The 23,909-nt window shown below is 53.2% G+C and overlaps 2 protein-coding genes across 9 annotated transcripts in view; one reads left to right on the forward strand and one right to left on the reverse strand.

The window, feature by feature from the left end:
• ARFRP1 (ADP ribosylation factor related protein 1) lies at positions 1 to 9,339 on the reverse strand. Of its 7 annotated transcripts, XM_033187168.1 has the most exons (9): positions 9,198 to 9,234; positions 8,641 to 8,730; positions 8,386 to 8,482; positions 8,038 to 8,125; positions 7,727 to 7,809; positions 2,724 to 2,805; positions 2,427 to 2,497; positions 1,100 to 1,200; positions 1 to 1,029 (listed from the first exon to the last, which is right to left on the reverse strand). In XM_033187168.1, exons 3-9 carry the CDS (start codon positions 8,476 to 8,478, stop codon positions 942 to 944), a joined length of 606 nt encoding a protein of 201 aa, XP_033043059.1. In that variant the 5' UTR covers positions 8,479 to 8,482; positions 8,641 to 8,730; positions 9,198 to 9,234; the 3' UTR covers positions 1 to 941. The 7 variants fall into 7 exon arrangements, 5 of the variants coding, with proteins under 5 accessions (XP_033043059.1, XP_033043058.1, XP_033043057.1 ...); XM_033187167.1 differs by lacking the exon at positions 8,641 to 8,730 and having other exon boundaries at positions 8,386 to 8,479; positions 9,198 to 9,339; XM_033187166.1 differs by lacking the exon at positions 8,641 to 8,730 and having other exon boundaries at positions 8,386 to 8,484; positions 9,198 to 9,335.
• The window catches only part of ZGPAT (zinc finger CCCH-type and G-patch domain containing), a 27,509-nt gene continuing 12,916 nt past the window's right edge, over positions 9,317 to 23,909 (forward strand). For both annotated transcript variants that reach the window (XM_033187158.1, XM_033187159.1), the window contains exons 1-2: positions 9,317 to 9,449; positions 9,878 to 10,486. In XM_033187158.1, coding sequence (XP_033043049.1) covers positions 9,906 to 10,486 — 581 coding nt within the window. In that variant the 5' untranslated portion in view covers positions 9,317 to 9,449; positions 9,878 to 9,905. The remainder of the gene's footprint in view (positions 9,450 to 9,877; positions 10,487 to 23,909) is intronic.

The following is a 23,909-nucleotide window of genomic DNA, read 5'->3' on the forward strand; positions in this document are numbered from 1 at the left end:
CAGAGCCACACTTGCCGTCTTTATTTTGCACTCACCCCGGGCAGCACTGGGCAGGCGGCTCCTGCCCACAGCCAGACTGAGGAAGAACAGAGCCCTCGGCAGGCCCAGTGGGGGGTGTGCAGGGAGGGCCCCAGGATCAGCCTCACTCCCAAGCAGGGGACGCAGGCCCAGCACAGCACTGACACAGGGTCCCCCAGAGAACTCCTCCAGGAGGTTCTCTCCTGGCTGGGAGAGGGCTCTGGACCCCCACAAACATTCCTCAACTTGCAGGGCTGGGGCACAAAAACAGCCAGCAGAGGCCCCCCTCGGCTTTCTGGCATCGGTCAGCTCCCTCCCAGGGGATTAGGATGAGGCGAAGCCAGGCCCAGGTGTGGAGGGTACGTCTTCCCTCCCAGGCCTCCTCGGCTCCGTCCCGAGGCTGCATCAGAATCCAGGGCCCCCGCTGGCCTTTGGGGACATGGCCTGGGTCTTCCTCAAGGCAAGATCAGCCCCAGACCACCTCCAGGGTCACGGGGCACAAGCCAGAGGGCAGCCATGGCGGACTGGCCTCCTCCTCGATGGGGTGGACATGCACCCACGGAATCTCCCAAAGGCCCCACAGGGATGTCCCCAGGCAGTCCAAGCCAGCCTGAGCACTGGAGCCCCAATTCCCAACCAAGTCTCCCTCAGACCCCCCCAGACAGGGCCCAGAAAGGCCACCACTGTGCCCCATGGAAAGGCTGCCGCCAGAGGGCGCCAGCCGGGCGGCCAGACTCCCCTCCAAAACCTCCGGATGCCTACACTTTTCCAGACGTCGAGGAAAGTTTGTCTTTGAGAAAACAAAGGAAATGGAAGAACCCCAAAGCAAAGCAAACCCACCCCCCAGATCAGCAGCATGGGAGCCAACAGGCCACTCCTCCAGCACCAGGGGACCAGCCGTCCTGACGGCAGCGCGGCCACGCCTACGTGATGTCCCTCTGCCGCGGCGGCCGGTGCACGTTCCGCACGACACACTTCACCATCCACTCGATGCCCTCGCGCACCCCTTTGCTGTGAAGACAGGGGGTGTGAGGGGGCCGGCCTCGGTCCCCAAAGCCCCTGCAGGTGCAGCTCCACTCACCCCGTGAGGGCCGAGCAGGCCTGGGTCAGGCAATCCCGCCTGCCGATCTTGCCGGTGCAGTCACTGAAGGCTGTCTTGATGTCAGGGATTGAGAGGCACGTCTAGGGGAGGCAAGGCCATGAGGAGCAGCCCCCACGTCTGGCCCCGTCCTGCCTGTGGGCCTGGGACTCTCAGAAGGGCAAGGCCATGAGGAGCAGCCCCCACGTCTGGCCCCGTCCTGCCTGTGGGCCCGGGACTCTCAGAAGGGCGTATGCCCTTCACCCCAGGAAAACAGGCAGAGCTCCACGAGGGTCCCAGTGTCTCCCACAGACGCCACAGCGGTGAGGACTCTGTGCTCACCCCAAGGCTGAACGTGGCTGGTAGTGCCTGGGACAAACTGTTAGACGTCCACACAGCTCCAAGGAGTCCACCCCCATCCCCTTCCTGGGGGACACCATGAGGCACCGAGGGTTGAGGCCTCCTGGGCAGTGGTGGAGGCAGGTCCCAGGGGCCCACACGGCTGGGAATAACAGAGGGGTGGGAGCCCTGCATTGGGCCCACATGGCCGGGGATGAGGGAAGGGGAAGCCCTGCGTCAGTGATGGTGGCAGTCTGCAATCATGGTGACTTCTGCTCACAACCACCTGTCCAGTCCTCAAAAGAGCAGCCCTCCCCTCCCTTTTCCTCTGAGGGGAGACCCCTCCCCATACCAGGTGGCCCTCTTGTCGGCTGAGATTGTGGGGGAGGCCAGCCCTACAGGCTGGGAGCAAGAGAGCCACCCCAGAGAAGGCGGGCAGTAAAGATTCACCATGGCCCTCTGGATGCCGCACTGCTTCTGTGAAAGCCACTCCAAGAGGACAGCAAGAATTCAGTGTGGCCAGTGCTCCAGGGGACAGCAGTACCTCAGAGAGGTCTTGAGGGGCTGCCCTGGGGGTGGGGCTGGCACAGATGCCACCTCCAAGGGTAGCAGCAACAAGTGAGGGTCAGCTGACTCCCACCAGGGCCCCAGCATCACTTCTTTGAGCTCTGAGTTTCATCTGGGTCTCGGCACAGCTCAGTCATACGCTCCTGAGACACAGCCGCCCTTCAGGGGAGAGGTGCCCTGCGTGGCAGGAAGAGGCCTACTGGGCGTCTGCCCCGAGGTGGGAGAAGCTCCAGGGCTGGCAGCAGCAGGTCCGGAGAGGAACCAGGCTTGGGAAGCTGCCGGGGGCAGGGCGGGCCTTGAGAATGGCTCTGTGCCCCCAGGTGGTCACTGGGCCTGAGGTGTCTGGGTGCACACACTGCTCCCCTTGCTATGGGGGAGTCTGGGGACTTAGGAAGCTGCTGCAGGAGACAGGGGTGGGGCTCACCTCCACATCCTGCTTGTTGGCCAGCACCAAGATGGGGACACCGCACAGCGCCTCGCTGGTCACCACCTTCTCTGGGGAGGGCAGAAGAGGCAGCGCCTCACACCCAGCCTCCTGCCTCTGACTGCCCTGGGGCCCACAGGCATGGATGCTGACAGCTGCTCCCTCTGCCCCCGCATTGCCCACGAGGCAGGAGCGCTTCTGACCAGACACTGAGCCAGCCCCAGGTACAGAGCTGCCCAAGCTGGACCTGCCCCCACTCACCATCCACTCCTCCCAGAGCAGCCAGGCCACACTCACCGAACGCCTGCTTGGACTCGGCCAGCCTCTCCTCGTCGGTGGAGTCAATGACGTAGATGACGCCGTGACACTCCGCATAATACTGGGAGGAAGCAGGAGTTGGGGCTCAGTCCCCACCATGCCAAGGGCCAGGCCTGTCATTGCCACTGTGGGGGGCTCACATGAGGAAGGGGCAAGAGAGCAGCTCCCACGTGCAAGACCCTTCTGGGATGCATTCCGGGGTTCTGGGGAAATCTGGTGGAGGTGCCCCCAGGCACTGTTCCTAAGAACCTGCCTGCAACCTTTGGCCTGATGGTGGCCAGAGAAAAAGGTGAAAGACAGGGATTGGGCCAGGCGTGGTAGCTCACAATTATCCCACCACTTTGGGGGGCAGAAGCAGGAGGATCACCTGAGCCCAGGAGTTCACAGCCAACCTGGGCAATGCAGTGAGACGTCGTCTCTACAAAAGCGTATGGTAATGCACGCCTATCGTCCTCGCTACTTGGGAGGCTGAGGTGGGAGAACAGCTTGAGCCTGGGAGGTTGAGGCTGTAGTGAGCTCTGATCATGCCACTGTGTTCCAGCCTGGGTGAGAATGAGAGACCCTATCTCAAAAAAAAGATAGGGTTTGGGGGCTTGAGGAACACAGACCACAGCCTGGCCTGTCGAGGGAGTGCACCTGTGGGGCCGTGCCAGCACCTCGTGCGGGGAGGGATTGTGGCCATGCGGATGACAAGACTGACCAGCGCCATCTACAAAGCGAGCCCTCCCTGCCAGGACAGGGCCAGAGTCACTGAGCTCAGACTTTGCAGGCTGTGCTGGTCAGTCCTGGGCTCACTGGCGACACTGCTGGGCAAGACAGGGCACAGACCCTGCGGCCTCAGGTATGAGTGCCGAGCCCCGGACCAGATGAGTGTACCTCTATCCCAATCAGAAAAGAATACAGGAAACTCCGTGTCCACGTGGAGCAGACAACAGCTCACATTTGCCACTTTGCCTCCAGGCTGTGCCAGCTCTCCTGCCTGGGCATGAGGTCTCAGAGACCTGGAACTGGATGCTGACCAGGTCGGACAAGCTGGTGGTCAGTGTGTTAGGACACACACACCCCTGAGAGCACGAGAAGTCAGGAGGCACTGCCCAACTCTCCGAAATCCTTAGGGTGTCCGAGCAGGGAGTACCAGGCAACCCCATCCCAGTGCCAGACAAGCTTGTGCACCTGCACTTCTCACAGTGGAGAAAGAAGCCCAAGGCCAGGCATCCTCCAGGGTTCTGCAGGCAGCGAGGCCCCCCCACACCCCCAGGAACTTCTCTGGCCTACAAGCAGGTGCCACGCCCAGGCCACCAGCCCCACAGGGGAGCCTGCAGTGTGGAGACTGTCTGCTGCTGACACCCAGGAGCAGGCGGACCCTGAGGCAGAGACCTCTGTGGCAGGAGGGCCAGCTCTGTGGAGGCTGCAGCAAGCCCAGTGAGAATCCCCACATGGCCCCCGGGGCTTCTGAACAGGGTGGCAGAAGGTTCATGTGCAACCGGGTCCTGGACCATGGGACCACGTGGTCAGAGCCACCCATCACACCTACCAAGCACAAGGTGCACAGCCCAGCAGGGCTGCAGTGAGACGGGAGTGGCACCTCAGGGCTGAGTGCAGGCAGGACCTAGAGCCCCACGCCCCAGTGGAGGCGTCACAGCAGTGGTCATTGTGTGGTACCCCACAATGAGGGGAAGGAGGAAAATGTCCAAGCGTGGCTCCTGGCTGGCCAGCTGACCCCAGTGGAGCAATCAGAGGGACTGTGGGTCTGAGTTTTTCTCCCCAGCAGCAAAGGGAGCTCCCCAACTGCCAAGTGCCAGCCAGCCTGAGAGACTAGTGTCACAGCAAAGAACCCAGGAGCTGCCGGGCGCGGTGGCTCAAGCCTGTAATCCCAGCACTTTGGGAGGCCGAGACGGGCGGATCACGAGGTCAGGAGATCGAGACCATCCTGGCTAACACCGTGAAACCCCGTCTCTACTAAAAAATACAAAAAACTAGCTGGGCGAGGTGGCGGGCGCCTGTAGTCCCAGCTACTCGGGAGACTGAGGCAGGAGAATGGGGTAAACCCGGGAGGCGGAGCTTGCCGTGAGCTGAGATCTGGCCACTGCACTCCAGCCTGGGCGACAGAGCCAGACTCTGTCTCAAAAAAAAAAAAAAAAAAAAAAGGACCCAGGAGCTGAGGTCCTGGCACAGGCCACACGTGCACGCCGACCCGGGGTCCAGCCCCAGGACGAGGCCAATTCCCAACGATAGCGCTTTCGCTCTGCACAAGGATGCAGGATACAGGAACGAGGGTGGGAGCAGAGGCCTCCCTTCCGGTCCCTCCCAGGGGGGTCTCTGCTGCTGATCCTCCCAGCTCTGAGCTCAGCAGGGTCAGGAGTCCCAGCCACTAGAGCAGCACATACTCAGCTGACATGCTGAACGATGAGCCACAGCTGCCTCATGGGCACGAAATGCACCTCATATCTAGGAGACCCTGGTGGGCAGGAGATGGGGCTGCCATCCCACAGCTGGGGACCCAGAGAGCCACTGGCCCCACCAAGGTGGCATCTGGAGAAGGGCTCAGACTGCCAGGAAATCACACCCCAGCAGAAGCGGTAGTGAATTGGGGGGACAGTCAAGGAAGAATGCAGCCCTAAGACCAGCAGCAAGGATGAGCTATAGTGGCCCCCTTAAGTCTCCCTCTTCCAGTTTCCCCTGAAGAGAGACCCTCGGGACCTTGGAGGAACCCTCTCCAACGTGGAAGTGTGGGTCCATGCAAGGCTGCGGCTGCGGCCAGTACAGGCGTCTGTGGCCCCACTGTATTCTTGCTGCATGTTGGAGAACACTGTACCAGCGGATGGCCTCGTTTTGGTTTCTGTGGGACCCACTCTGGCTGCAAAGAGCCATGCTGCCAGGTCACACCTGCCCAGGGCAGCCCACACTGGGGACCCACCAGGCTGTGGTGTGAAGTCCCGGCCAGCCTGGCCCCACATGGCACAGCACAGCCAGTTCTCCTCCAGGGCTCCCTGCTGGGCCAACCACAGCTCCGCAGATCCTGCTGCCTGAACCGACCTCTCCTCTCCCATTCTCGCTGCCTTCCTGATGCCGACCCCCAATATGCATCCTGTACCTCAACCTGTCTTGGCATCTGTGCCTGAGACACCGGCCTGTGACAAGATCATCATCATCTGTGTCCCTCCCCAGCACGCTGGGCACCGGACCCAGGCTCTGACTCAGCTTGTCCCATCTGACTACACTGGTCCTCCAGGATCTATCAGAGATCACTTGGCCATGGGAGAAATGCCCTCTTGGCTAGAAGTCACGGCAGGAGGGGACACTTCAGTAGGGCCTAGGAAAGGGGAACTGGAATCAAAAAGGAGATCAGGACCTGGGCACTCAACTCTAGCGCTGGCAGCTGGCAAACATCAGGGCAGCCAAGGCACCGGGGCCGCCCCACACCCACTGTGCCAGCCTAGGGCAGGGAGCCCCAGGAAGCCACAGGCACTGCCCTGCTCAGTGCTGGACTCAGTGCCTGGCCCAGGCTGAGAAGGAGAGAAACTGTAGTCTGGGGGGTGTGGGGGAGGGGCACCACACTGGGATCTCAGAAAAGCCCAAAACCTGCGTCAAACGAGGAGACCGCTGCTGCAGGACCCTGAGGAGTCTTCTGGTGACCACGGAAGAACGAATGTTAAGCTAGAACTGAGGTAACCCCGTCGTAGAACTGAGGTAACCCCGTCGCAGAACTGAGGTAACCCCGTCGTAGAACTGAGGTAACCCCATCGGGGAGAGGCAGCCGTCATGCCTTCCCCACATCTGGCTGATCTTTGCCATTTCTGTGTCCTGGTGGTGAGCAGCAAGATCTCTAAGCTGAAAGGAGGCACTCACTTTGGGGGAGTGCAGGGCCCCCGGGTCCCCACACTTTGTCTTGTCCTGACTGAGAAAGAAACAGACTGACCTGACCTCTCTGACCTGGCCAACGAGGTTTCCCTTAGGCTCAAACCCAAGCCAGGGTTTGAACATTCCCAGACACTTGTAAGATGTTTAGGTTGTTAACATAATGTTCAGGTTTCAAAACATTGAAAGAAATTAGCCCCAGCCCTGAACCCAATTCCTTAAATTCTCGTTTAAACGCCACACCCTGCTCCCCCAGCTTCAGGCACGACCAGTGAGCACACCCTTCCCTTTGCTGGTCACCTGAGGATGCCGCACTCTGTCAATAGGTTCCCCTAACGTGTGCCCTGACCTGAGGATGCCCCACTTTGTCAACAAGTTCCCTAATACATGCTCTGATCTGATCGCCTTGGCGTTTAGTGATTCTTTCCTTGGAATCTCCAATGGCCCCATCACAGGGAACTCCCAAGTAGGAAACTCCCCTACCATCACTTTTGGGGCAACTTTAGCTAAGGGTTCGGCTGGGACAAACCAGGGAGCCACTCGGGAACCTGGGACAGGACCAGAGAGAAACCCCCAGGGACAAAGTGGGTAATGAAAGTTGCTAGGCGGGGCGCGGTGGCTCACGCCTGTAATCCCAGCACTTTGGGAGGCCGAGGTGGGCGGATCACGAGGTCAGGAGATCGAGACCGTCCTGGCTAACACAGTGAAACCCCATCTCTACTAAAAATACAAAAAATGGCCGGGCGAGGTGGCTCAAGCCTGTAATCCCAGCACTTTGGGAGGCCGAGACGGGCAGATCACGAGGTCAGGAGATCGAGACCACCCTGGCTAACATGGTGAAACCCCGTCTCTACTAAAAAAATACAAAAAATTAGCCGGGCGAGGTGGCGGGCGCCTGTGGTCCCAGCTACTTGGGAGGCTGAGGCAGGAGAATGGCATGAACCCAGGAGGCAGAGCTTGCAGTGAGCTGAGATCGTGCCACTGAGCTCCAGCCTAGGTGAGAGCGAGACTCCGTCTCAAAAAAAAAAAAAAAAAAGATGCTGAAGAAGGGCCCAAAGGGTGCCCTCTGGAAAGAAATGGCACTGAAGGGCTGGAGGGGGGTGGTCCTGACCAGGGAGTCTTACCTTGTCCCACAAAGACTGCAGCTCTTCCTGCCCTCCTAAGTCCCAGAACATGAGTCGAGCCTTTCCCACATCCACAGTGCCAACTGGGGAGAGGAGGAAACAGGCAAGGCTCATGACCTTGGTCCTCGACACACCCAGTCCCAGCTCTCCCCGGGGATGGAGCAAACCATGCTGGTGCCACTCAAATGAGACCTGAGAGGGGACTCACAGGGCTGTGGCCACGGGCCAGCTGGACTGTGAACGTCACGGCATCCTCAAGGCCCCAAACCCACAGCCTGCTATTTAGACCCCTTACTGTTTAGACCTCTTACTGTTTAGACCCACGGTGGTGGTGATTTTGGATAGACTCATTCCCTTGTAGTTCTTGTTAAACCGGGTTTTTGACTGCTCCAGGAAGGTCTGAGGAGAGAGGGAGAGGCAGACACATCAAGTAGGGGCTGCACTGGCTTCCCAAATATCCTTACTCAGGCCTGTTCCTTAAGAGAGAAAAACAGAAACAAAGCAACACTCTGCTCTTCAGGAAGCTGGTGGTGACAATCCTGTCGTCTCAGGTGAAATTTGGATTCCATCTGGGTAGTGAACATGCAGCTGACAGCACAAAACCGAAGCGGGGGCCACCCAGCCGTGGGAAAGGTGCGGGCAAGGTAGTGGGCACTCACCGTCTTCCCAGCATTGTCCAGGCCCAGGATCAGGATGCAGTACTCGTCCTTCTGAAACATGTACTTGTACAAGCCCGACAGCAGCGTGTACATCCTGCCCTGGGCCCCCCGACATAGGTCAGTGTGCAGCCAGAACGCACCTCCCCTCCCCCGGGCTTCTCCACGGGGGTCAGTGGCGCCCCACGCCCAGCCGGCCGCTCAGGACGAGAGCCTGGGGGCCATTCCCGACTCTCGTCCCCCTTCCACCTCACCCCTGTAACTCCTCCCAGGCCGGCCGCCACTCCGTCCTTCCGCTCACAGCAATGCCTGCGATCTTTCCGAATCCACAGCGGCTCGGTCCCTCCCCTGCTCGCGGGACCACCCAGCCGGGTGTTCACGGTGAGCTCCGCTGCGCTCCCGCCTCCCCCGAGGTTTCGCTCCCACGCTTCACGCGCGCGGAACGGGGAACACACTCGCTGCAACCCCGCCTGGGACCCGCGCCCCACCCGGGAGCAGCGAGCCGCCGGCGCGCTCCCCAGGGACGCCCCATCAACCCATTTCTTCAAACGGGGACGGCCCGCGGGGAGCGGACTACAGGGCGGGTGAGCAGCGGCCCGGCTGCTCCCGGAGGCGGCGCGCGGCGGGCAGGGAACGACTCTTGCGGAGGAAGAGCCCGCGTCGGGGACCCCGGCTACGGCCGCCCCATGCCGCAGCCGCCAGGTTGGAGGCTCGCCGACAAGCAGCTAAAGCTGGTTCCTGTCACACCTGCGTCCCACCCCGAGCTCTGGGCCGCCCCTCGGGCCTCGCGCCCCACCGCATAGCCTGCGGCCTACCTGCGACCGCCGCGACCTCGGAGCCGCCGCTGCTGACCCCCGCGGACCTCCGCTGACCTCGCGCTAACCCCGCGCGGCGCCTGACGGGACGAGAGCCGGCCTCAGGGAAGGAGCTGAAACGCTTCCCGGCGGCCTCCGCGCTCCGCTTCCCGGCTGTCCCCGCGCGCCAGGCACTTCCGGAAGTGGCGGCGCTCCGGAGGAAGTGCTGGTCGGCGGTGGGGACGAAAGAGGGGCGCCGGGCCGCTCTAGCTGGTGAGACTGGCGGGCTCTCTATGGCGGCGGCTGGGAAACCGCACGGGGGAGGTGCCCTGCCTGGGGAGAGGGGACCGCGGTTTGCGGGGACGCGGCCCCGGCCAGACGGCAGAGACGCCGGGCGCGGGGGCGGGGCCGGCCTGGAAGGCAGCGGGCACAGCGAGTGGGCTCGGCGGAGGGCCGGGCGGCGGGGCGCCCCGCGGGGAGGGGTCTCCGGAGTGACGCGGGACCCGGCTAGCGGCAAGCCCAGGGCGGCTCGGAAGGGAAGCGCGGAGCCTGAGCGGGGGTACCCGGGCTGCGACCTCTGCGCTGGGAGCTGTGCCTCTGAGCCGGTGTCTACCCGAGGGAAAGGGGACGTGCCCGTGCCCGCCCGCAGTCTGTGGGGCCGATCCCGAGACGTGGGGCTCACCTGGCTTCTCTTCTCGCAGCCCTGGTCCAGCGCCTCCCTGTCTCAGCATGGACGAGGAGAGCCTGGAGTCGGCCTTGCAGACCTACCGTGCGCAGCTGCAGCAGGTGGAGCTGGCCCTGGGCGCCGGCCTGGATTCGTCTGAGCAGGCGGACCTGCGCCAGCTGCAGGGGGACCTGAAGGAGCTCATCGAGCTCACCGAGGCCAGCCTGGTGTCTGTCAGGAAGAGCAAGTTGCTGGCCGCGCTGGACGAAGAGCGCGCGGGCCAGGAAGATGCTGAGTACCAGGCTTTCCGGGAGGCCATCACTGAGGCGGTGGAGGCACCAGCAGCAGCCCCTGAGTCCGGATCAGAGACCGTTCCTAAAGCAGAGGCGGGGCCCGAATCTGCAGCAGGTGGGCAGGAGGAGGAAGAGGGAGAGGACGAGGAAGAGCTGAGTGGGACAAAGGTGAGCGCACCCTACTACAGCTCATGGGGCACTCTGGAGTATCACAACGCCATGGTGGTGGGAGCGGAAGAGGCGGAGGATGGTTCGGCGGGTGTCCGTGTGCTCTACCTGTACCCCACTCACAAGTCTCTGAAGCCGTGCCCGTTCTTCCTGGAGGGAAAGTGCCGCTTCAAGGAGAACTGCAGGTAAAACCCTTTGTTATGAGGATGCCAACCTTGGGGCGTAAGGGGCACGCACACAGGGTCGGGTCAGGATGGGCCCTCCCTTTGCTTTGCAGTTTTGTCTCAGCGTCTTGGGGCAGGCATGCTTTGTGACAACAGTGGCTGTGTTCAGGCGTCTGCGTCTTTCTTCTGGGGTAAATCAAGAAGCATAGAAGGTGGCCGGGTGCGGTGGCCCACGCCTGTAATCCCAGCACTTTGGGAAGTCAAGGCAGGCAGATCACCTGAGGTCAGGAGTTCAAGACCACGCTGGTCAACATGGTGAAACCCCATCTCCGTTAAAAACAAAATTCAACTGGTCGTGGTGGTGCGCACCTGTGGTCCTAGCTACTCAGGAGGCTGAGGCAGGAGAATTGGTTGAACCCAGGAGGCCAAGGTTGCAGTGAGCGGAAATGGAGCCACTGTAATCCAGCATGAGCAACAGTGCAAGGCTTATGTGGAAGAGAATAGGTCTCCAACCTATCATCAGTTTTTTTTCTTTGGTGGTTGTTTTAATTTTTTTTGAGACAGGGTCTTCCTTTGTCAACCAGGCTGGAGTGCAGTGGCGCAGTCCTGGCTTACTGGAGCCTAGACCTCCCGGGCTCAACTGATCTCCTGCCTCAGCCCCCCTAGTAACTGGGCTACAGACTCGTGCTACCACATCCAGCTAATTTTTGTATTATTATATTATTATTATTAGTAACTGGGCTACAGACTCGTGCTACCACATCCAGCTAATTTTTTGTATTATTATTATTATTTTTTTTTTTTTTTTTTTTTTTTTTTTTGAGACGGAGTCTTGCTCTGTCGCCGGGGCTGGAGTGCAGTGGCCGGATCTCAGCTCACTGCAAGCTCCGCCTCCCGGGTTCACGCCATTCTCCTGCCTCAGCCTCCCGAGTAGCTGGGACTACAGACGCCCGCCACCTCGCCCGGCTAGTTTTTTGTATTTTTTTAGTAGAGACGGGGTTTCACAGTGTTCGCCAGGATGGTCTCGATCTCCTGACCTCGTGATCCGCCCGTCTCGGCCTCCCAAAGTGCTGGGATTACAGGCTTGAGCCACCGCGCACGGCCATTATTATTATTATTATTTTTTGAGATGGAGTCTTGCTCTGTCGCCCAGGCTGGAGTGCAGTGGCGCGATCTCGGCTCACTGCAAGCTCTGCCTCCCGGGTTCAAGCAATTCTCCTGCCTCAGCCTCCCTAGTAGCTGGGATTACAGGCACCCACCACCATACCTGGCTAATTTTTTTATATTTTTTAGTAGAGACGGGGTTTCACTGTGTTAGCCTGGATGGTCTTGATCTCCTGACCCCGTGATCCGCGCCTCAGCCTCCCAAAGTGCTGGGATTACAGGCATGAGCCACCGTGCCTGCTTTTTTTTTTTTTTTTTTTTGGAGACAGAGTTTCGCTCTTGTCGCCCAGGCTGGAGTGCAGTGGCATAGTCTCAGCTTACTACAACCTCCTTCTCCCGGGTTGAAGTAATTCTCTGCCTCAGCGTCCAGAGTATCTGGAATTACAGGTGCCTACCACCATGCCTGGCTAATTTTTTGTATTTTTAGTAGAGACAGAGATTCACCATCTTGGCCATGCTGATCTTAAACTCCTGATCTCGTGATCCACCCGCCTCAGTCTCCCAAAATGCTGGGATTACAGGCGTGAGCCATCACGCCTGGCTAATTTTTGTAGTTTTAGTAGAGGTGGGGTTTTGTCATATTGTCCAGGCTGGTTTCACACTCCTGAGCTCAAGTGATCCACCTGACCTGGCCTCCCAAAGTGCTGAGATCACAGGCATGAGCCACTGCGCCCGGCCCTGTTGTTAGTTTTATTCTCTAGAGTTCAACTTGAAAATTTTACTTTTATGGAGATTTTCAAACATACCTCAAATTAGAGAGCTTAGCATAATCACTGCCCACGGTCCGTCATCCACGGTCCATCATCCAGTGTCCTCGTTGATTAACATTTTGCCAGTCTTGTTTTGTTTGTTTTCCCTGTCCTACTTTTTTCTTTTCTGGACCATTTTAAAGCAAATTCTGGCCGGGCGCGATGGCTCAAGCCTGTAATCCCAGCACTTTGGGAGGCCGAGACGGGCGGATCACGAGGTCAGGAGATCGAGACCATCCTGGCTAACACGGTGAAACCCCGTCTCTACTAAAAATACAAAAACTAGCCAGGCGAGGTGGCGGGCGCCTGTAGTCCCAGCTACTCGGGAGGCTGAGGCAGTAGAATGGCGTAAACCCGGGGGGCGGAGCTTGCAGTGAGCTGAGATCCAGCCACTGCGCTCCAGTTCGGGCGACAGAGCAAGAGTCCGCCTCAAAAAAAAAAAAAAAAGCAAATTCCAGAAGTTACTGGGCTTTTCCAACTATGAATACTTCAGAGTGTATCTCTAATCTAACTGATTAGGAAATTACTTAAAAAGTAACTTTTTGGAAGTCCAAGTCAATGTGAGGACAAAAAAGAGTAACTTCCATGTTATAATAGGTAATAGTATTACATTAAATGGTAACACATTTAATGGTAATAATACCTCTTCCATATTCAAATATCTACAATTATTACTGTGATGTCTCTATTTCTGTAAGCTTTATTTTTGCTCCTCTTTATTCTCCTCTTAGAAGAAATATTTACCAAGACTTCTAGTAGGTAATTTTCTTTTTTAGCCAATAGTTCTGGCTGACCACGTAATCATCCCTAGTTCTAGTTCTTTGAGTATCTTCGTCTTTTTTCTTTTGAAACCAGATCTCGCTGCTCTGTCACCCATGCTGGAGTGCAGTGGCACAATCTTGGCTCACTGCAATCTCTGCCTCCCTGGCCCAAGCCATGCTCCCACCTCAGCCTCCCTAATAGCTGATACTCCAGGCGTGTACTGCCACGCCTAGCTAATTTTGGTATTTTTGGTAGAGATGGGATTTCACCATGTTGCCCAGGCTGATCTCGAATTCCTGATCCCCTTGATGAGAGATCTGACACATCCCTGTGATGCTTCCTCTGGGCCAGGCATTGCTCCAAGAATTTCATACACATTCATTCATCTGTGCAACAGCCCCATAGGTAGGCCCTGCAGTCACACCATTTGACAGGGGAGGAAACAGGAATAGAAGAACTGAGTGGCCCAAGGCTTCGAGGCTCAGAGGGCTCTGGTTGCCCCCCGCCCTCGTTCCATCCCCTGCTCCACCCGGCGCTGCTTGCCGTGTCAGCATCACGCCTGATCTGAAGGCTTCTGGAGCATCTTACAGACACCTACCTTGCCACCATTCAGGACTGATAATTCTCTTGGATTTGTGTTGGACTTTTTTTTTTTTTTTTAAACGGAGTTTCACTTTTGTTGCCCAGGCTGGAGTGCAATGGCACGAACTCTACCTCCCAGGTTCAAGGGATTCTCTTGCCTCAGCCTCCCGAGTAGCTGGGATTACGGGCACCTGCCACCACGCCCAGCTAATTTTTGTATTTTTAGTAGAGGCAGGGTTTCACTGTGTTCGCCAGGATGGTCTCGATCTCCTGACCTCGTGATCCGCCCACTTTGGCCTCCCAAAGTGCTGGGATTACAGGCATGAGCCACTGTGCCTGGCCCCACTTCATTCTTTTGCATGAGGATTTCCAGTTTTCCCAGCACCATTTGTTGAAAAGAATGCTTTTTCTCCACTGAATGGTCTTGACTGTCTTGTCCAAAATCAATTGGCCATACATATATGGGTTTATTTGTGAGCTCTCTCTCCTCTTCCATTGGTGTATATGTCTTATGCCAGTACCACACTGTTTTGATTATTATAGCTTTGTAGTAAGTTTTAAATTCAGGAAGTGGTAGTTATTCACCATTTGCTCTCTTTTTCAAGATTGTTTTGTTTCTGGATCCTTTGCAATTTCATATGAATTTTAGGATCGGATTGTCCAATTCTGCATAAAAGTTTGAATTTTGATATGGATTGCACAGAATGTGTAGATCTGTTTGGGGCATATTGCCATCTTTACAATATTAAGCCTTCTGGCTGGGCATGGCAGCTCATGCCTATAATCCCAGTACTTTGGGAGGCTGAGGCAGGCATATGGCTTGAGGTTAGGAGTTCAAGACCAGCCTGGCCAATGTGGTGAAACCCCATCTCTACTAAAAATAAAAAACAAATTAGTTGGAGGTAGTGCACACCTGTAATCCCCGCTACACGAGAGGGTGAGGCAGGAGAATCACTTGAACCTAGGAGGAGGAGGTTGCAGTGAGCTGAGATCATGTCACTACACTCCAGCCTGGGCAACAGAGCGAGACTCCATCTTTTTTTTTTTTTTTTTTTTTTGAGAGAGAGTCTCAGTCTGTCGCCCAGGCTGGAGTGCAGTGGCCGGATCTCAGCTCACTGCAAGCTCCGCCTCCCAGGTTTACGCCATTCTCCTGCCTCAGCCTCTGGAGTAGCTGGGACTACAGGCGCCCGCCACCTCGCCCAGCTAGTTTTTTGTATTGCGAGACTCCATCTTAAACAACAACAGTAACAAAAGATAAAAACAATATTAAGTCTTCCAATTCATGAACGAAGGATCTGTCCATTTATTTAGGTCTAATTTATTTCAACAATGTTTTGTACTGTACAAGTCTTGCACATTCTTGGTTAAATAAGTATTATTTTTGATGCTTCTCTAAGGAATTATTTTCCTTTTTTTTTTTTTTGAGACAGTCTTACTCTGTCACCCAATCTGGAATGCAGTGGCACAATCTGGACTCACTGCAACCTCCACCTCCCAGGTTCAAGCGATTCTCCTACCTCAGCCTCCCAAGTAGCTGGGGTCACAGGTGCCTGCCACCACACCCAGCTAATTTTTTCTTTTTTTTTCCTCACTCTGTTGCCCAGGCTGGAGTGCAGTGGTGCAATCTTGGCTCACTGCAAGCTCCACTTCCTGGGTTCACACCATTCCCCTGCCTCAGCCTCCCGAGTAGCTGGGACTACAGGTGCCTGCCACCACACCCGGCTAATTTTTTGTATTTTTAGTAGAGACAGGATTTTACCATGTAGCCAGGATGGTCTTGAACTCTTGACCTCAGGTGATCCGCCTGCCTCGGCCTCCCAAAGTACTGGGATTACAGGCTTGAGCCACCGTGCCCGGCCGTTTTTTTTTTAAAGATAGGGTCTTGTTCTGTCACCCAGGCTGGAGGGCGGTGGCATGATCATGGCTCACTACAACCTCAAATTCCTGGGCTCAGGGGATCCTCCTACCTCATCCTCCTGAGTAGGTGAGACTACAGGTGTGAGCCACCATGCCCAGCTAATTTTTTAATTTTTCTGTAGAGGTAGGGTCCTGCTTTGCTGCCTAGACTGGTCTTAAACTCCAGGGCTCAAGCAATCTTGCCTCAGCCTCCCAAAGTGCTGAGATTACAGGGGTGAGTCACTGCACTGCACCCAGCTGTGTTGGTTTTTTTCAAATGCTTTTTTGCTTTAGATGATAATGTGTGTTTTTTTTCCTTTCATTCTGTTAATGTAGTATATTAATTGATTTTCGTATGTTGAACCATCCTTGAATTCCTCAGATAAATCACACATAGTCATGGTGTATTATCTTTTTATTATTTTTGTAGAGATGAGATTTCACTCTGTTGCCCAAGCTCGTCTCGAACTCCTGAGCTAAAGTGATCCTCCTGCCTCAGCTTCCCAAAGCACTGGGATTATAGGCATGAGCCACCTGGCCCTATCTTTTTGCTTTTTTTTTTTTTTTTTTTTTTTTTAATGAGATGGAGTTTCACTGTGTCGCCCAGGCTGGAGTGAGTGGTGCAATCTTGGTTCACTGCAACTTCCACCTCCTGGGTTCAAGTGATTCTCTTGCCTCAGCCTCCTGAGTAGCTGGGACTACAGGTGCCCGCCACTACACCCAGCTAATTTTTTGTATTTTTAGTAGAGACAGTGTTTCACCATGTTGGACAGGCTGGTCTCGAACTCCTGACCCCCTGATTTGCCCACCTCGGCCTCCCAAAGTGCTGGGATTACAGGTGTGAGCCACCGCACCCAGCCTTATCTTTTTAACAGTTCAAAGTTTAAGGCTTTATCATGTAATAACATTGCTGGATTTGATTTGCTGCTGTTTTGTTGAGGGTATTTGCATCTGTATTCATAAGGGATATTGGTCTGTAGTTTTCTTTTCTTGACGTGTCTTTTTGTAGCTTTGATGCCAGCATAATACTGGCCTCATGGAATGAGTTAGGAAGTATTCTTTATATCGTGGGAAGAGGTAAAAAGGGATTGGTGTTCATCCTCTTAAAATGTTTGATAGAATTCAACAGAATCATATATATATAGAGAGAGAGATGGACTTTTCTTTTGTTGGAAGTTTATTGACTATTGATTCAGTTTCTTTATATTGAAATTGACTTTTCTTTTTGGAAGCTAAAAAGTACAATAACTGTAGTAAAAGTTTCTGAACTTTTCTTTCATTGGAAGTTTTTTGACTGCTGATTCTTTGTTTGTTTTAGGTCTATTCAGATTTTCTGTTTCTTCTTGAGTCAGTTTGGTCTCGTTCTGTTGCCCAGGCTGGAGTGCAGTGGTGCCATCTTGGCTCACTGCAACTTCTACCTCCCGAGTTCAAGTGATTCTCCCACCTCAGCACCCCCAGTGTCTGGGACTGCAGGCGCCCACCAGCATACCTGTCTCATTTTTGTGTTTTTAGTAGGGACGGGGTTTCACCATGTTGGCCAGGCAGGTCTCGAACTCCTGACCTCAGGTGATCCACCCACCTCGGCCTCCCAAAGTGCTGGGATTACAGACATGAGCCACCGCACCCGGCCTTGAGTCAGTTTAGATAGTTTGCATGCATATTTCTAGGAATTTGTCCATTTTGTCTTACGTTAGCTAATCTGTTACCATACAATTGTTCATAGTATCCTTTTATAGTCCTAGTTATTTCTGTAAGATCAGTAGTAATAGCTCCACTTTCTCTCTTGATTTTAGCAATTTGAGTCGTCTCTTTTTTTTTTTTTTTTGAGATAGAATCTCACTGTGTCACCTAGACTGGAATGCAGTGGCACGATCTTGGCTCACTGCAACCTCTGCCTCCCAGGTTCAAGCAATTCTGCCATAGCCTCCCAAGTAGCAGGAATTATAGGCATGAGCCACCACGCCCAGCTAGTTTTGTTTTGTTTTTTGTTTTCTGTTTTTTTTTGAGATGGAGTCTCTTTCTGTCTCCCAGGCTGGAGTGCAGTGGTGCAATCTCGCTCATTGCAACCTCCGCCTCCTGAATTCCAGCAATTCTGCTGCCTCAGCCTCCTGAGTAGCTGGAACTATAGGTGTCACCACCATGCCCAGCTAATATTTGTATTTTTAGTAGAGACAGGATTTCACCATGTTGGCTAGGCTGGACCTCAGGTGATCCGCCCACCTTGGCCTCCCAAAGCGCTGGGATTACAGGTGTGAGGCACTGCGCATGGCCTGTTTTTTCTTCTTGGTCAGTTTTTCTAAAAGTTTGTCAATTTTGTTGATCTTTTTTGTTGCTGATCTCTATTGTTTTCCCATTCTGTTTCATTTATTTCCATTTTAACCTTTGTTTCCTTTTTTTCTGCTGGTTTGGGTTTAATTTGCTCTTTTTTTCCCCCAATTCTTTAAGGTGTACAGTTAAGTTATTGATTTGAGATGTCTCTTTTTTCTTCTCTTCTTTTTTTTTTTTTTTGCTGTTGAGACGGAGTCTCCCTCTGTTACCCAGACTGGAGTGCAGTGGAGTGATCTCAGCTCACTGCAGCCTCTGCCTCCCAGGCCATTCTCCTGCCTCAGCCTCCCAAGTAGATGTTTCTTGGCCAAGGTGTTTCTTTTTGAATGTAAGCATTTACTGCTACAGATTTCCCTCTAAACACTGCTTTCACTGCATTCCATAAGACTGTTTTTTGTTTGTTGTTGTTTTGTTGTTTGAGACACAGTCTCACTCTGTTGCTGTTTGGAGAGCAGTGAAGTGATCATAGCTCACTATAGCCTTGAACTCCCGGACTCAATCAGTCCTCCTGCCTCAGCCTCCCAAGTAACTGGGACTACAGGTGTACACCACTGCACCTAACTAATTTCTTTTATAAGTTTTTGCAGAGGCCAGGCCCAGTGGCTCACACCTGTAATCCCAGCACTTTGGGAGGAGGAGGCAGGCAGATCACCTGAGGTCAGGAGTTGGAGACCAGGCTGGCCAACATAATGAAACCCTGTCTCTACTAAAAGTACAAAAATTAACTGGGCATGGTGGCTCATGCCTGTAATCCCAGCTACTCAGGAGGCTGAGGCAGGAAAATCGCTTCAACCCGGGAGGCGGAGGTTGCAGTGAGCCGAGATTATGCCATTGCACTCCAGCCTGGGTGACGAGGTGACAAGAGTGAGACTCCGTCTCAAAAAAAAGAAAAAAAGAAAAAGCCAGGCACAGTAGCTCACATCTGTACTCCCAGCACTTTGGGAGGCCAAGGCGGGCGGATCACCTGAGGCCAGGAGTTCGAGACCAGCCTGACCAACACGGTGAAACCCCGTCTCTACTAAAAATACAAAAATTAGCCAGGCATGGTGGCGGGCGCCTGTAATCCCAGCTATTCAGGAGGCTGAGGCAGGAGAATCACTTGAACCCGGGAGGCAGAAGTTGCAGTGAGCCAGGATCACGCCATTGCACTCCAGCCTGGGTGACAAGAGCAAAATTCCATCTCAAAAAAAGAAGAAAAAAAAAGTTTTTGCAGAAACAGGGTTTCACTTTGTTACCCAGGCTGGTGTCAAACTCCTGACTTCAAGCATTCCTACTGCGTCGACCTCCCAAAGTGCTGAGATTATGGGCATGAGCCACTGCACCCTGCCACCTGGCTGTTTTGTTCTGTTGTATTTCCATTTTCATTGATCTCAAGATATCCTAATCTCCCTTTTGTTTTTTTGTTCGACTCATCAGTTATTCAAGAGTGTCTTTATTTCTGCATATTTGTAAATTTTCCAAAAAAAAAAAAATTGTTGTTGTTTTTTTTTTTTTGAGAAAGAGCCTTGCTCTGTCACCCAGGCTAGAGAATAGTGGTGCACAATCTTGCCTCACTGCAACCTCTGCCTCCCGGGTTCAAATGATGCTCCCACCTCAGCCATCCTAGTATCTGGGATTACCAGCACGTGCCACCACACCTGGCTAATTTTTATATTTTAGTCTTACTGTGTTGGTCAGACTGGTCTTGAATTCCTGACCTCAGGTGATCTGCCTGCCTTGGCCTCCCAAAGTGCTAGGATTACAGGCGTGCACCACCATCCCCCCTCCCCCATTTTTTTTTTTAAATAGAGAGAAAGTCTCACTGTTGCCCAGGCTGGTCTTGAACTCCTGAGCTCAAGCAATCATCCCTCCTTGGCTTCCCAAGGTGCTGAGGTTACAGGTGTTAGCCCACAGTGCCTGGCCTTCTTTCAAGACTTTAAAAATGTCAGCCGGGCGCGGTGGCTCAAGCCTGTAATCCCAGCACTTTGGGAGGCCGAGACGGGTGGATCGCGAGGTCAGGATTTCGAGACCATCCTGGCTAACACGGCGAAACCCCGTCTCTACTAAAAAAAATAGAAAAAACTAGCCGGGCGAGTTGGCGGGCGCCTGTAGTCCCAGCTACTCGGGAGGCTGAGGCAGGAGAATGGCGTGAACCCGGGAGGCGGAGCTTGCAGTGAGCTGAGATCCGGCCACTGCACTCCAGCCTGGGCGACTGCGAGACTCCGTCTCAAAAAAAAAAAAAAAAAAAAAAAAGACTTTAAAAATGTCATCTCGGCCAGGCGCAGTGGCTCACGCCTGTAATCCCAGCACTTTGGGAGGCTGAGGTGGGCGGATCACGAGGTCAGGAGATCGAGACCACGGTGAAACCCCGTCTCTACTAAAAAATACAAAAAATTAGCTGAGTGTGGTGGTGGGCGCCTGTAGTCCCAGCTTCTTGGGAGGCTGAGGCAGGAGAATGGCATGAACCCGGGAGGCGGAGCTTGCAGTGAGCCAAGATCACACCACTGTACTCCAGCCTGGGTGACAGAGCAAGACTCCGTCTCAAAAAAAAAAAAAAATGTCCTCTAACTGCCTTCTGGCCCAATAGTTTCTGATGAGAAATTGGTTGTTAATCTTATCGAGGAACCTTTGTACACTGACTGTTCACTTCTCTCTTGCTGTTTTAGGAAATTCTCTGTCTTTGGGTTTCAGCAGTTTGATTGTAATGTATCAGAGTGGATCTCTGAATTTATAAGCTACTTGGAGTTCATTGGACTTACTGGATATGTAGATTCATGCCTTTCATTAAATTTGAAAAGTTTCAGCTACTATTCTTGGCATCTTGAAATACTAGTTTTGTTTCTTCCTGTCTGTTCACCGCTTCTGGAACTTCGTCATGCATGCGTTGGCGTGCCTCATGGTGTAACACAGGTCCCTTGGGCTCTGACCATTTTTCTTTCTTCTTTTTTCTTTCTAGTCCTCATTTTGGGTAAATTCAGCTGACCTGTCCTCAAGTTCACTGTTTCTTTCTTCTTCCTTCTCAAATCTGCTGTTGAAGCTTCTGGTGAAATTTTTACTATAGTTATTGTACTTTTTAGCTCCAAAAAAATTTTCTTTCTTTCTATAAAATTATCACTTTACTAATATTCTCTATTTGGTTAGACATGGTTCTTTTGGTTTCCTTTAGTTCATTATCCATGGTTTCCTTTATTTTTAAATTTATTTTTATTTAGTTATTAATTTTTTTTTGAAATGGAGTTTTACTCTTATCACCCAGGCTGGCGTGCAGTGGCACAATCTCGGCTCACTACAACCTCCACCTCCTGGGTTCAAGCGATTCTCCTGCCTCAGCCTCCCAAGTAGCTGGGATTATAGGCATGTGCCACCCACCTAATTTTTGGTATTTTTAGTAGAAACTGGGTTTCACCACGTTGGCCAGGCTGGTTTCGAACTGCTAACCTCAGGTAATCTGCCCGCCTCGGCCTCCCAAAATGTGGGGATTACAGATGTGAGCCACTGCACCCAGCCTCTTTTTTTTTTAGTATATTTAAGATAATTGATTGAAAGTTTTTGTCTAGTCATTCAAATGTCTAGGCTTCTTCAGGAACAGTTTCTATTAATTTCTTTATTTAAAAAAAATTTTTTTTTAATATTCTTTTTTTTTTTTTTTGTGATGGAGTCTCGCTCTATAGCCCAGGCTGGAGTGCAATGGCTTGATCTTGGCTCACTGCAACCTCTGCCTCCTGGGTTCAAGCGATTTTCCTGCCTCAGCCTCCTGAGTAGCTGGGACTATAGGTGCTTGCCACCGCGCCTGGCTAATTTTTTGTATTTTTAGTAGAGACATGGTTTCGCTATGTTAGCTAGAATGGTCTCAATCTCCTGACCTTGTGATCCTCCTGCCTTGGCCTCCCAAAGTGCTGGAATTACAGGCGTGAGCCACCGTGCCCAGCTTATTTTGTGTGTGTGTGTGACAAAGTCTCCCTCTATCACCCAGGCTGTAGTGCAGTGGCACAGCCCCGGCACACTGCAGCCTTAATCGTCCAGGCGTAAGTGATTCTCCCACCTTAGTCTCCTGAGTAGCTAGAACTACAAGCATGTGCCACCATGCCTGGTTGGTTGTGTTGTTGTTACTGTTTTAGAGACAGGGTCTTGCTACATTGCTCTGACTGGTCTTGAACTCCTGGGCTCAAGCAGTCATCCCACCTTGGTCTCCCAAAGTGGTGAGATTACAGGTGTGAGCCACTGCACTCGGCCTGTTAATTTCTTTATTTCCGGTGAATGGGCCACACTTTCTTGTTTCTTTGCATGCCTTGTAATTTTTTGTTGAAACCTGCACAAGTTGAAGATGATCGTGTGGTTACTTTGAAAATCGGATCCTCCGCCCTCTGCAGGGTTTATTGTTGCTGTTTGTTGTGGATTGTCGTTTCTCATTTGTTTAGTTACTTTCCTGACCTTTTTAAATAAAGACTGTATTCCGCCAGTGGTGCTTGTTTCTGTTCTGTTAGGTTAGTGGTTAGCTTGTGCTTTGAAAGAGATTTCTTTAATTGTCTATTGGCAAAAGGATAAAGAGACTGGGCGTGGTGGCTCACACCTGTAATGCTAGGACTTTGGGAAGTGGAGGCGGGTGGATCACTTGAGGTCAGGAGTTTGAGACCAGCCTGGCCAACATGGTGAAATCCCGTCTCTAGTAAAAATACGAAAATGAGCTGGGTGTAGTGGTGGGTGCCTGTAATCCCAGCTACTTTGGAGACTGAAGCAGGAGAATTGCTTGAGCCTGGAAGGCGGAGGTTGCAGTGAGCTGAGATCATACCACTGCACTCTGGCCTGGGCGACACAGTGAAACTCCATCTCAAAAAAAAAAAAAAAGCGGCCGGGTGCAGTGGCTCAAGCCTGTAATCCCAGCACTTTGGGAGGCCGAGATGGGCAGATCACGAGGTCAGGAGATCGAGACCATCCTGGCTAACACGGTGAAACCCTGTCTCTACTAAAAATACAAAAAATTAGCCGGGTGAGGTGGCGGCGCCTGTAGTCCCAGCTACTCGGGAGGCTGAGGCAGGAGAATGGCGGGAACCCGGGAGGCGGAGCTTGCAGTGAGCTGAGATCCGGCCACTGCACTCCAGCCTGGGCAACAGAGCGAGACTCCGTCTCAGAAAAAAAAAAAAGGCTTCAACAGCACCACCCTGGAGGCTGCCCCAGCCCTGAGAGAGTTTGAGGGGGTGAAACAAAGGCAAGCCCTTCAGGGAGATACTAGAAAGGTCCAAATGCGTAAGCATGATTCTTTGAGAAAAGCTCTGTGTCATCCCTTCTGACACCAGCAAGCCACACCAGAAACGCAGGTTGCCTTCCTGGTGGCCACATGTGAGCTGGTAGTAGTGGCCAAGCAGAAATACCCCAGCTGTCCTGAAATTTAGCAGGGTCTTACTTCATTGAGCAATCATCTGGTTCGTAGACACCGGAGTTCCAGAAAAGTTTATTGTGAGGTTTTGACAGTTTAATAGAAAAAAGTTTATTGTGACGGTTTTGACAGCTGAATAGAAAAAGGTTTTTTGTGACCGTTTTGACAGCAGAATAGTTGGTTTGCTGGAGAGGCAGATCCTTGAGCTGCCGATGCCATCATTTTAGTGATATCCAGCTCTGTTGCTGAATTTTTAGCTATGCTGTTTTAAGTTATTTTCTTAGTGGTTGCTCTAGAGATGACAATGTGCATCTTTAACTTACCACAGTGTATTTCAGATTATTACTGACTTAACACTTAAAGGATAGCAATTTTTTTTTTAGTTTCACTTCTATCACCCAGACTGGAGTGCAATGGCGCGACCTCAGCTCGCTGCAACCTCTGCCTCCCGGGTTCAAGCAATTCTCCTGCCTCAGCCTCCTGAATAGCTGGGATTACAGGTGCGTGCCACCACGCCCGGCTAATTTTGTATTTTTAGTAGAGACGGGGTTTCACTATGTTGGCCAGGGTGGTCTCAAACTCCTGACCTCATGATCCGCCCACCTTGGCCTCC

Source organism: Trachypithecus francoisi, unplaced genomic scaffold (assembly GCF_009764315.1).
Source record: "Trachypithecus francoisi isolate TF-2019V2 unplaced genomic scaffold, Tfra_2.0 Lachesis_group21, whole genome shotgun sequence".
In the NCBI taxonomy this organism is placed as follows: domain Eukaryota; kingdom Metazoa; phylum Chordata; class Mammalia; order Primates; family Cercopithecidae; genus Trachypithecus; species Trachypithecus francoisi.